At 36.2% G+C, this 14,033-nt stretch overlaps 1 protein-coding gene across 1 annotated transcript; it reads right to left on the reverse strand.

Annotated features, from left to right (window-relative positions):
* Positions 1-3,841: 3,841 nt before the first annotated feature.
* Positions 3,842-5,943, reverse strand: LOC129571861 (uncharacterized). The gene is made up of 6 exons (XM_055451730.1): positions 5,869-5,943; positions 5,757-5,772; positions 5,579-5,668; positions 4,802-5,460; positions 4,659-4,731; positions 3,842-4,525 (listed from the first exon to the last, which is right to left on the reverse strand). The coding sequence occupies exons 1-6, from the start codon at positions 5,917-5,919 to the stop codon at positions 3,873-3,875; spliced, it is 1,542 nt and encodes a 513-aa protein (XP_055307705.1). The 5' UTR covers positions 5,920-5,943; the 3' UTR covers positions 3,842-3,872.
* Positions 5,944-14,033: the final 8,090 nt, after the last annotated feature.

Raw genomic sequence — 14,033 nt, forward strand, 5'->3', positions numbered from 1 at the left:
AGAAAGTTTCCCGTTGATATTTGAATCGGTTGAAATTGAAACATCCGATAAAGAGAATGATATTCCAAGCAAACATTCGGTTATGCCACATGGTAATGTGATCGGTGGATACCGTTCCGATAGACTAACGGCACAATCCAACGAGTGCGTGAATCCGGCTGGACATTCAACACAATTTGGATCACAGCCCAGGTAAATTTAAAGTGATTTTGATTTTTTGCCTTTATTGGTTCTATCTCGGATGCTTAGGATTTTATTCAATACGAATTTGAGAATAAAATGTGTTCTCTTTCTTTTTAAATTCAACAGAAGCTTTGCAGCTCCGAGCTACACGTTTGCCTTACCACATACTTCGGTTGGAATCAACCCAGTCTGCCGCCGACAGACAAAACCTCATCCTCTTCCATGGTCAAACCCATTCAATCGACGTAAGATGTGTTTTTGTTTGAACGACAATTTTCATGATCGAAATAATTTCATAAAAATTGTACATTTTGGTTCGACCATAAACTAGCACTTTTTTCTTTCTCATTGAAATGGCCAGGAAAACGGCCAATTTTATCGAATGTGAGCGAATTGATGGAAAAAGTTGTTAAACTGGAAGCGGAAGCAGAAAGGAACGCAAAACTGATCCAAATGCTCGAAGAACGCGCTGGAGCAGCATTCGTCGAGTCCAGTGATAGCGACATGAGTTCATCAACAATCCCTTCTATTACACACGAAGTGCAGCAAAACGATCCCCAGTTCGCAAGAAATTACACATTCACAACAAATGTTAGTAATTGTTATTTCTTGTAACAAAGAAACTTTTTCACCGAAGTATTTTATCAATATAAAGATGCCATTCTACTTTTTGTTTTTGAATTTTTCAGGTGAGAGGTGACTATTTGAATGGAACAATCAAAATTTGCCGGAATGATGTGCAAATTCTGCGAAATATGAACATTCATGTGCTACAAAGGTGTAAGGAACACGACTGGTTTGCCGATTAATTGAGAATGTTTTTGGTGAAGAAACATTACGCCGTTCAACGAGCTCTGACAGAAATTTGACAAAAACCGCATATGCAAGACTTGATGACGCCAAGTACAAATTTGTTGAAGAAATCATTACCGAAAGAGTGGGTAATATTCGCAATCGATTTGAAACTCTTCCGAAATTAATCAACATGCGATGTGCAGCGTTACGCAATCAAGGGGCGAATTACTACTGAAAACCGGTTTTCAGTACTTTTCAGTACCTGCGATCGATTTTCAGTAGTGGTTCAGTTTTTTCAGTACCTAGTAAATATATGGCTTTTATTGCAATTCAGTATTGTCAAAATTTCTTGACACTTGTGTTTAACCCTTTATCACATTTCAGTTCCTAAAGTAACCAGATACGCCAGACGCTATAGCTATGAAACCACTGAATATTTTTACATTCTTGTTTGGACACAAATGTAGGGAAATGAACTAGCTTTCATTTGATACTTTACAGGCTACAATCGGCTGGCTGAATGGAAAGTTTTTTCTGTTCATGTACTGCTGTAAAAAAAAATGCGAAATTATAGCAGAATTTCACATTTTTCCTCCTCTTATCTTGTGGGTTTGTTCATTCTTTTCAATTGTCAAATTAGGACTCGTAGGACCAAAACACATCAATTTGACTTTCTGCATCATTAGTTTTATGAAATTTAATTTTTTCAAGCTGTTATAGTGATTTGACACTTTTGACTCTTTTCCGATTTTCTCGACAAATACGCAATTTTCCAAAAATCTAAGTATGAGGTCTTTCTCTATTTATCGTGGCACAAAACATATATCAAAATGATTCAAAAACAAAAAATTGTGCATCAAAGGGTTAATGTTTGTTTTCTAGCATTTGAAATGGAAATTGAACGTATTTTATCAAAAATAAAGTCCACTTATATTTGATTTAGAAAAGTCTAAAGACACAATAAAGAAGCTGACATCAGAAAAGAGTGATTTATGTCGAAAATATATGTCTGGCAATTTTCGTCGAATGAAAATTTCTATGACATTGATGTGTGTATCATCAACTCTATGAAATGTTAGTGCATATCCGAAACCACAAAGACTAAAACCAAACAAAACAAGAATGGATTTTTTGCACAAATGTTTTTCGGCGTATTTTTATTTCCAAACTACTGAATGTCGTATTTTTATAGTTTAGCACTTTTTTAGACAAATCTTTTTCAATTTTTTCCAAAATTCTACCTCAATATCAATTTTTAAACTGTGTGGCGTTAATGATATAAGTCAAGTGTCATAGTTTGACGAATTCAATGCATAAACTGACACTGAAGTACTGAAAACCGGTTTTCAGTACTTTTCAGTATCAAGAAAAAAAAATTCAGTGGTTTTCAGTACTTTCAGTCAATTCAGTAGTGATTCGCCCCCTGTACGCAATCGGAAACGAAAATGATTTTCTTAGCAAATCGGACAAAAATTCATCTCTTAGCATTTTTTTTTATTATGTGGATTAAAAAAAACAAATACAATCAAAATATCAACATATTCTTTACAAAAAAAATAAAACTTGAAATAAAGTGGCAAGCAATTTGATAAAAAAAATATTTCTAATAATTTCGATTCCTCTAATGATGAATCGAAAGAGAAAAAAAATGAGAATTTCTCATCATTTTTTGAGGTAGCTATTTAGCTACCTCAAGATTTTGTGAGATTTTCTCATATTTTCAATCAAAAAACAACATGGCGGACTAGAGATCATATCTTTTTGAGAAATTCTCAAATAATCAGAAAGTTGTGAGAAAGTCTCAAATATTCACACGCAGAGGCATACGGAACATATGTTTCAAGAAAAATTCTCAAGAACAATTTTTTTTATTTTTTTGAGAATTTCTCATGGTCTCAGTGTTTGTAAAATAGGGCCCTGCAGTTTCGACAAATGTTCTGGTGTATCTTTGTACAATCGTTGAACATTTCAAAATCGCCACATGAAATTCACATTTTGAATATAATAAAGGAGTTTGATGAATAATATAGGGAAAAAATCCGAAAAGTCGTAGTTCAGTTTGATTTCAGTTTTCTATCATCACATTTCCATTAAAAAAAATTCTGAATCTCTGCGGGCACAAAATTATTATGTCATATATGTATACACATGAGTGGTCGGGAATAAAAATGACTAAAGTTGAACCACTTATGGATAACCGTAACACAATATTCTTGATTTTTAAAGGTGCAACATAAGTTCTGTTCGCTTGAAAGTGAATCGCGAAATATCTGTTGACTATAGAAATATTGTTTCACTTTAATTGAAGCAAAAATGTACGATACACTTCCAAGTTAATCTTAATGGTGGTTTTGGTTGTGACTTGATTTCGGAGTGAAAATTAAGTGGTAAGGAGCGCGAATTCCGGTGTGCCGATAATACCGACGGTGCACACAAAATACTCTATTAGAATCTGAAAAAAATGAATTTAAATTTTTTTTCGATTTTTGGCTGTGTTACGACCGTCTACATGGCAGGTTTGTATGAAATTCTCGGAGTACTGCGCGGCGCGGCTGCAATTATACATTGATTTATATGGTAAAATCTACACATGGTCAGAATTCGCATTTCCGAGCAGAATTGGGCAAAAATAATGTGTCCATCGCCTCCAAAACGCTATGAATAAATCCGAGCCATCATTTCACCAGTTCCGTAGTACCTATTCACTGGGATGCCCAAAACTCATGCTATCTCGCTCACACTTACATGCAGATGAAACTAACGAATGAAAACTAAAATGCATTTTTCTCAAATTTTCAAATTTATTCGGTTCTTTTGTTGAACATCAAATGACAGGAACAAAAAAAAGAGACGGTATTCAGCTTTTTCTGGCGCCTGAAACCCTTTTTTCAAGCCTATATTCTTCTTCTTTGATTGCATCTTGGCTTCCGGATCCAATCGAGCAACGGTGCAATCGGTTGAAAAATAACCGGTTCATCAGGAAAACGAAATATGGTCATGCCCACGAGTTTGTTATTCTTTTTCGAAACCATTGGTCCTCCAAACGTAAAGGGAGTTCCCATGCTTTCATCTAAAGTGTAACACATCAAATGATTTGCATCAAATGCTGCGCTCAATTTCGGTTTGCAAATGGCGCCATCTAAATACTTTGTATCATAACGTCTCGTTCTCTCTGTTCCATCCAATGTCATATCACCATAGACAGAGACTATTTCAGACGGGTCATTCAATTTGTAATTTTTGTCCACCGAATCGATGCTGCCGACGTTCTCGTTGAACTCCAACCGTTCTTTAAGTGTAATCTTGGCAACGTCAAATGCGAATCCAGACAATGAGTATTTCTCATGAATTTCTATCTGGTCTTCAGTGACTTTAAGTTCTGTCGCATTGCTTGATAGTTTATTTACTATTACATAGACATATGGGGCGCCGAGCACATTATGTGCACAGGTCAAAATCTCGGTTTCCGACAAAATGATTGCATTAAATTGTATTTGATCATCTTCGTCGGCATTGGCATATGCTTTCTTGGTGAGGGTAAGAAATTCTGTAATAGAAAAATATCTCAGGATGAGTATTGGTTTATGAAACATGAAAAATCTCCTCTTTTGCCATCGAAAGAAAAAAAAATATGAACACATAATAAATTGATTTAATTCAAATTTCGAATGCACACTTACTTCCCGGTACCGCTATATTGGCTATAAATTTAGCTTCGTTAGACGTAAGCGAAGGTGGAAGTGGTTTCACGCTCTGAAATAAAAGCAAAAATACATTTTGTTCGCGTTATTGAAATGAATATTGGGGTATTGAGATTACATACCTTTGGATCATGGATAAAACCAAGGAATGATGCAATTGGGAGGAACATTCCGCGACCACCTGTTGTTTTATTTGTACCCACAGATATGCCCACGATTTTGCCACTTGTTTTTGAAACGATTGGTCCACCCGAATCGCCAGGTGTAAGAATTTTGCCATCGTTCGTAGCTTCGCCAGTGGTAAAGTACAAAGTCTGAACTGAGTTAAATGTGATGGCCCGTTCGACGTCAGATATATAGTTCGCATCGCAACGCCTCAATATCATTGGTTCGATGTTGTTCAACACGCCATACCCATAGACAGTGACCACTTCTGATGAGTTATTCAATTTGTAATCCTTGTCCACGAGTTTGATACTGCCAACGGTATCGCTGAATTTTAACGGCGTTTTCAGTGTAAGTTTGGCAATATCAAATGCACCAACAATTAAATGACTATAATGAGGGTGCCATGCAATGTTCTCTTTTTCGACTTTGATTTCGATTTTTTGATTTTTGTCTGATGCAACTTTCGTACCAGCTACCACATAGGCATAGGGAGCGCCAGCCACACAATGGGCATTCGTGATAATTTCCGTTTTTGACAAAATAAATGCGGTACATACAATCTCCGTTTCTCTATCAGCATCAGTTAACTTGTCTTTGAATTCATACAAATATTCTGTAATGAAATCGTTTCGCCTCAGTACAAGCAAAAATTAACACACAAAATTGATAGAATATTTGAATCGAAAATTCACACGAAAAACAGAATAAAAATGATTCTAAAGCTGACTTACTTGCAGGCGCATAGATTCCAGCTACAAACTTTGCCTTTGACATGTTTTCAATTACTTCGCCCTTGAGAAGAGCTTTCGAGAAAAAGCCATCTGTTCATTAGAGAAAAGAGTTGAAATTTTAAAATGAAAAATCTCTTGGAATCATAAAAAGTGTGTACGAGAACAAAATTTGTCTTACGTTTTCCTTGAAGTTCCTAGAAAAAGAAATATCTTGTTCACTTTCAATTCTACAGGAACATCGCATTTTGTTGGATAAAAATGAAAATGATAAAGGAATAGAAAAAACTTACCGAAAATTCAACGATAAATAGCACAAAAAACAAACCGCGTAGTAGATTCATTTTAATTTGCCAACGAAACAGAGTTTTAACCTGTTGCACAATGATAATTTGAGAAGAGATACTTTGAATTTGTTTGGTCTTCCCTATGCGGTGGTGCCTCTTTTATACCATTCATCTACCAATAGCTGACACGCGCACTGCAACGTATAATTCAGTTATTGAATTATTAATTTTTTATAAAATTATGGTATTTTCAGTTATGGAATTTACGAATTGAGGTCTACTAACACTATGCAAGAAATTTCAAAGAAAAATTTCCCCCAAAAAGAGGAGACTCATTTCCAAGATTTTTTTGGCCCACTTAATTCAAATCTGATACGGAAACCGCAATGAACGTATCTTGAAAACTAGACGTGCCAGGACAAACTAACGCCAGATTCGGATTAAGTGGGCCCAAAAAACTTTGTAAATAAGTTCCCTTCTCTGTTGTTGTTTCTTGTTGTTGCATAGTGTAATCATATTCAGACACTAAATGAAGCTCAATAACAATATACTTTTGATGGACACGTCGCATGATAAACGAATAACCATTTTCGAAGAACACATCACTTTTGTATTTATACAGATGGAATGAAAAAACCGCTGCGCGTGTACACCAAAGGAATTTGGTGCATGTGATGCTGGAGTGCACAGTATATATTATGTGTGTACGTTGATATTCAAGTTATGAATTCATTTCAGAGTGACTAGAATTTACTTTAAGGGTACTTTTTTGTTGTGCAACATGAATTCCGTTCGCTTGAAAGTGAATCGCGAAATATCTATTGAATATAGAAATCGTGTTTCGCTTTAATTGAAGCAAAAATGTACGATACACTTCCAAGTCCATTGGAATGATGACTAATCTTAATGGTGGTTTTGGTTGTGACTTGATTTCGGAGTGAAAATTAAGTGGTAAGGAGCGCGAATTCCGATGTGCCGATAATACCAACTACAAAATACTCTATTAGAATCTGAAAAAAAATTAAAACTTTTTTTCGATTTTTGGCTGTGTTACGACCGTCTACATGGCAGGTTTGTATGAAATTCTCGGAGCACGACGCAGCGCGGCTGCAATTATACATTGATTTATATGGTAAAATCTACACATGGCCAGAACTCACATTTCCGAGCAGGATTCGGCAAAAATAATCAAATCTATGCAAATATCGTCAAAATCAATGGCGACAACAATAAAATGGCACCATTGGCAACAAAAGAAGGCTGTCGTTATCGGCAAAAAAGTGATTAATTCCCAAGCCAAGCGATTCAAAGGCATCCATAGATTTTCATATCAGTAAATCAGATGAAAAATTAGCTTCACATGTGGCAAAGCTACTGTTTGAAATTTACGTCGATGCAAAGTAACTAACCTGTTCAGCGCGTAGTTGGCCGGCAAGACTTGTCGCTTCCGAAGCCGGGCGTACTTTTCACTACAATGATATTAATGCACCAACTGTGAAACCATCGTTGAATTTACAATACGTAAAATCCAGATCTTATACAACCCTATTAAGCACGATTATACAGTCCGATATGCCAAATCTTCGGCAAAAACTCAAAACTTCGATTGCTTCTTCGATCCGCATCGATGGTTCTGTCGACAGAACCCAAATTGACAAAATCTACATTATGTTGAAAATAATAACTGCTGAAGGAAATGTGGAATTGATTTTTCTTGGAATCGGAGAGCAAACCAAGCGAGTTGCACATGGATTATTCGCAGCTACAAAGCGTGGAATTATTGAAAATCATGGCGAAGAAATGTATACGGTCATAATGAAGCATGTGTCATCAATCTGCACTGATAGGACAAATGTCAATTCAGGCGAAAAAGGAGGGTTATGGAAAATTTTTGAAGATGAAATTCACAAAATTGGTTCAATTGTATCGTTCACAAAGATTTGGTGTTCAGCTCATAGAATGGAGCTTGTTGGGGGCGATGTTTGCACTGCACATAAAATAATTGAGCGCGTTCTTAATGAAATTAGTTCAATTTCCCCATACTTTCATGAATCTGGGCTACGTACAAACCGAAGGTCCTGCATCTAAGCGTCTCACAGCTCACTTCTAGCGCTACGAGACAAGTGTCAAAAGTTGTGACACAGATCGTTCAATGTATTATTGAATCTTTTTTATATTTGTTAATAAAGTAGACAAAAAAAATAAAAATGTCACGAATGTGCAAAATTGATTTTTGTGAGAGCCTAGCACGTGATAAACATTAATTTTATAATTAAAAAATGTTTCTTTCATTACGGAACATTGTTGATCCGTTCAATTTGTCGCGTTCATGAGTGCGTCTAACGACGTAAAGAATTGAAATGAACTTCACTGAATACGCTCATCGCAAATTCGTGTTTTACTTTGTTTTGTTAGTGTGGTGCAGGGGTTGTGGTACAAACGCACTCAAACAAATCGCAGCCGATAATGAGCTACATGTGTCAGTAATTCCCAAACTGTTTACAGAATAATGGACAGAATACATTTTTGCTATTGTGAATAATTTACTGCGATCTTGGCGAGCGTTAATGACTTACTTTGATTAAAATGAAGAGGCTGAATGCAAAGGATACTTCAATTTTTTATCAAAAATTGAAAATCTGCAGGTTATTAGTTTTCAATGTTAAACAATGATATTGAAGAGGATGATGACAAGTTGATGTTAAAAGGATTTGAACTAACGAGCTCAAAGGAATCACGAAGGCCAAGCAAAATCGATTTCAAAACTACTCGCAATAGCATTATTGGTTCAATTATTGATTGCCTCAGTCAGCGATTTGAAAGTGATGAAACATTGGTTAAAGCGGTTGAACCATTTGTAAAATTCGATAAAGGAGCAGATTTGCGTAAAATTCATGAGCTGTTGAGCGCTGATTTAGACTTGATGTCAATACAATTGAACCCGTGAGCATAAAAACGACTTATTAAACAATCGCCGAACAAAACGATACAAGAAAAAACTACCAAACAAAACACACGTTAAAAACGTAACACAGCAGGACGGTACCGTTCAAAACGAAACTCCGCTGTGCTACACATTACCGCTGTGGTACGCTTTGTTCTGTAGTTTTTTTTTGTATCGTTTTGTTCGGCGATTGTTTAATAAGTCGTTTTTATGCTCACGGGTTCAATTGCAATTCAATGAAATGATCGAACAAAATGTTTACGTAAAGTTTGCTGGTGACGTTGGCGAAATAATAAAAGCGATATCATCAAACACCAGCTATAAAAAAATTGTGACAATACTCGCACGCATTTATGTGTTAATACCGCACCGCATTCAGCTGACGTTGAAAGATTAATAAGTGCTAACAATCTCACCAAAACACCATTGCGCAATCAAATTACGACCGAAACTCAAAACAAATTGATGTACATTCATTTCAATATGCCGAGTTTGGATAAATGGAACGCAAGACCGGCAATCAAATTATGGATGAACGATAAAAATCGAAGAGACGTATCAAATGTCTTTGATAGAAAATCAACACAAGCACCATATTTCAAAGGCATATTTGAATCGGCGCAAGAAGAAACAGAAGATGATAATCAAACTGATATAATTAGAAAATTTTAAAAGTTTAGTATTTTTCAATAAACAGAACAAAAATATAGCCAAAAATTTCATTTTTTCCTTTGATTTTCAGTGACAACCGGAATTTAGGATCTTCTAAACACAAAATATCGCACTTTGGGATCTTCTGAAAATTTCTTATTTCACTCTCTGGTGCACACAATATGCATTGGTCACAATTTCCGTTGGCGATAAAATGAATGCGTTACAAGTGACTAAGTCTGTCTGCTTGGTAGCTTTGAACACGGTAGCTAGCTCTGTAATAAAAACACAAATAAATCGCCATTGGCCTCAATGATCTATGGCCGCAACGCAACTACAAGCAGTAATGGCGCATATAAAAAGTGGATAGATACTGAAACATATTTAAATGCAGACTTACTTCCAGGGACTTGTACATCGGCCAAAAATTTAGCTTCTTCAGGAGCAAGCGCTTTAAGTTCAAAGCTGACGTTCTAACGTAGAACAGAAATGATTTTTTGTTATTGTCGAAATCATTGAAGAAATTGACGGAAACGATCACTACGATCAATACATTACGTCTTACCCTTGGCTTCCACTTCAATTATGGTCATGCCCACGAGTTTATTATTCTTTTTCGAAATAATTGGTCCACCAAACGTAGAGGGAGTTCCCATGATTTCATCTAAAGTGTAACACATCAAATGATTTGCATCTAATGCTGCGCCCAATTTCGATTTGCATTCAACTCTCCTATTCATTTTGAATTTGATAACTGATATTGAGCGCAAACACCACCTAGATAATCTAAGGCTAATGACAATACAATCAATTAAACTCTCGTTTCTGTCAAACGTCATACTGAAGTATAACATACGGACACCACGAACTGGCCATAGATTCTTTAGAGGGCCCTTTGGTCAACCGAGTTCCAACCAAATACATGTATCAGTATACAAAGCATTCCATTGTTGTTTGCATTTGACGCCGTCTAAATACTTTCTATCACAACGTCACGTTCTCACCGTTTCATTTTTTCTCACGGATATGTAGTCAAGCCGTTAAAAACAGATTCGCTCAGGAGGCGAACAAATCAACGATGGTCGTTTTAATTCATTTTAATTTATTGAATAGAGTCACTAAACGATCGGAAAAATAGTTTTCGTGAGCAGAGAGGGTCTATTGAATGATGACGGATACACTGTCTATCCATATAAAACAGATCCGAGCAAAAAGGCAAGAAATCAATATTCACCTCTCGGACAACAACTTGGTTTGTTATCTCTTAAATCTTATCAGTTTCGCGAAAACCGTGAAAAATCGTGAAGAAAAAAACATGCCAATATTTTTGACTGGAGTACCAAAACATTGCTAAAGAGACCAAGTTGTATCTCTTATCATTTCCGCGAGAACCGTCAAAAACTGAAAACTTTATTTTGAAGCAGAGAGATCCTATAGAAAACATACATTCCTTTCAGAAATATAATTCGAGAAAAGAAACATACATTATTTCACATCTCACGTCTCACGAACAAATGTTTTCTCCATAATTATACGAATTTATATGTATGTTCATTAGCCTGGCCCAAAAAAAAAAGTTGGCCACAAAAAAAAAGTGACGTCCAGTTTCGAAAAATATACCTAAAAAAAATAGGTTTTGTCCAAAAAAACGATATGGGTACCATATAAAATTCCGTGCCAAGTCCCATATGAAAATTTTCATGACAGCGATTTCGGAAGCCATTTTAGATCGCAACATTTCGACCGATTCCATTATTCTAGCCAAATTTCGGTAGAAACTGATGATGAGGTTTTGTTAAGCTCGTCAATATCTACAACTTTTACCAAGACATTAGCCCTTGAAAAGGCCTTCTGGGCCAGTTACAGTGTAAAATGACCGAAGAAATGGCAATTTTTCGGCATTTTTTGCATTTTTCGCTCTACTGGCCACCCAGGTGGTAGACTTTTGTTCAGTTTTGGACTTGTGTCGTGTAGCCAAAACCTGTACAAACATTTTGGTACTTGTCAGATTGCGATTTGGATGAAATTTGGCGACAATTGATTCACACATATAAGACAAATTTCAGGCCAAAATGAGCAAATCACGAATACGAGCTTCGGTTTGACAGGTAAAAGCAAATGATTTCTACCTTTTCTGCCTTTGAACATCTAGTATGGTCCCTTACGAACATTTTGGGTACTTACATGACCAAATCGAGTGATGTTTTCACATATTTCTGGCCTCATATTCGATTTCAACTCCCAAAAAATCGACTTTTGACCAAAAAGTCCTTAAGTATAGGCTTTTTTGGGATGGCGTCTTGGTGCAATGTTATTTTTTCTCGAAAATATGGGGAGGCTACCCAGACAAAAACTCTCAAAATTGACTTTTTAAGGTACCTCCCAAACAAAAGTTACGTTTTTCATGCATTTTTCTATGAAAATATCAATTTTTGTTCGGAGGGTACCCCAAAAATCATTCATAAGAAATTCTGTGTGAGTAGATTCCCAATATTTCTCGAAAAAATATTTTTGTACTAAGAAACTCATCCCAAAAGTGTATTTTTGGGGTACCTCCCGAACAAAAATTGATAATTTCATAGAAAAATGCATGAAAAACGTAACTTTTGTTCGGGAGGTACCTTAAAAAGTCGATTTTGATAGTTTTTGTCTGGGTAGACTCCCCATATTTCGAGAAAGAATAACTTTGCGCCAAGACACCATCCCTGAAAAGCCTATACTTAAGGATTTATTGGTCATAAGTCGATTTTTTGGGAGTTGAAATCGAATATGAGGCCAGAAATATGTGAAAACATCACTCGATTTGGTCATGTAAGTACCCAAAATGTTCGTAAAGAACCATACTAGATGTTGGAAGGCAGAAAAGGTAGAAATCATTTGCTTTTACCTGTCAAACCGAAGCTCGTATTCGTGATTTGCTCATTTTGGCCTGAAATTTGTCTTATATGTGTGAATCAATTGTCGCCAAATTCCATCCAAATCGCAATCTGACAAGTACCAAAATTTTTGTGCTGGTTTTGGCTACACGACACAAGTGCAAAACTGAACAAAAGTCTAACACCTGGGTAGAGCGAAAAATGCAAAAAATGCCGAAAAATTGCCATTTTTTCGGTCATTTTACACTGTAACTGGCCCAGAAGGCCTTTTCAAGGGCTAATGTCTTGGTAAAAGTTGAAGATATTGACGAGCCAAACAAAACCTCATCATCAGTTTTTACCGAAATTTGGCTAGAATAATGGAATCGGTCGAATTGTTGCGATCTAAAATGGCTTCCGAAATCGCTGTCATGAAAATTTTCATATGGGACTTGGCACGGAATTTTATATGGTACCCATATCGTTTTTTTGGACAAAACCTATTTTTTTGAGGTATATTTTTCGAAACTGGACGTCACTTTTTTTTTGTGGCCAACTTTTTTTTTGGGCCAGGCTAATGTTCATAAATATACTACTATGTATACTAAATATACTTTATTTTGGTTATTTTACTGTTTGCGTGTATCAATTAGGCTTCAGATCGGCGCATTAATCGTTATTGAGTCATATTTAGTCAATTACTATGTATATAGAATATAAACTCGCTATATAAAGCTGATTAGTATCACGGATAAATTTTTATTGTTCACGGATAAGTTGAATTTTTTCGCGGATACGGATGAAAAACTCATCCGTATTCGTGAGCACACTTTCACGGATATGGATACAAATCTTATCCGTGACTCTCACGGATACGGATAAAAGTCGTATCCGTGGAAGTCATGACAGTGAGCCATAGTTCACAACTGCGAACTGAGGAAGTCATTGAAAAAGCTCCTGCGGTTGGCATCGATTTCGGTACTAAAAATACATACATGTATTTGCAATTGGGAAAAAGGAAAATTTGAGGTGTTGCGGAATTCTGTTGACGAAACAACAACATCAAGTGTATGAGTAGTTGTTAAAAAAAGAGCAACTTGTGTCTTTCGACGTGGAGAACTTATTCCCCAGCATATTGATCCCGGAAACCCTTCAAATACTCGAAGAATGGCTGAATGAACGTAAACCATGCGAAGAAAAACGTAACTTATTTTTAAAATTAACAAAACTGTGCATGGACCAAATTGTTTGCCAATTCAACGGGAAATTTTACATCATTAAAAAGGGCACATGCATGGGAAATGCGTTGGCACCGTTCCTAGCAAATTTATTCATGTCCTATTTTGAAACGAACATGAAAGAGGACGGATTTTTGCCAAGAACCTGGTGGAGATATAGCTGCACAGTTAATAATATATTATTAATAATTATTAATACTATGTTATTAACTAGGCGGTATTAACAACTGATACGTTATTAACATCGCCTGTTAATATCGCTATTACTTACTAGTTAATACCAGTTAATACCGGTATTGTCATACTAATATATTATTAACATGCGATGTAAATGTCATAGCTCCCTCTGTTCCGCGGAGTTCCGCGTCCGTGCGGAATCCGTGCAGGTTCCGTGCGGAGACGGAGGTCCGCGGAACAAATTGAGTTCCGTATCCGTACGGAACTCGACGGAACTTGACGGAACTTGACGGAACTTGACGGAAC

This window comes from Sitodiplosis mosellana, unplaced genomic scaffold, assembly GCF_009176505.1.
Source record: "Sitodiplosis mosellana isolate CC-2019 unplaced genomic scaffold, AAFC_SMos_1.0 Smas_scaffold_3561, whole genome shotgun sequence".
Classification (NCBI taxonomy): Eukaryota; Metazoa; Arthropoda; class Insecta; order Diptera; family Cecidomyiidae; genus Sitodiplosis; species Sitodiplosis mosellana.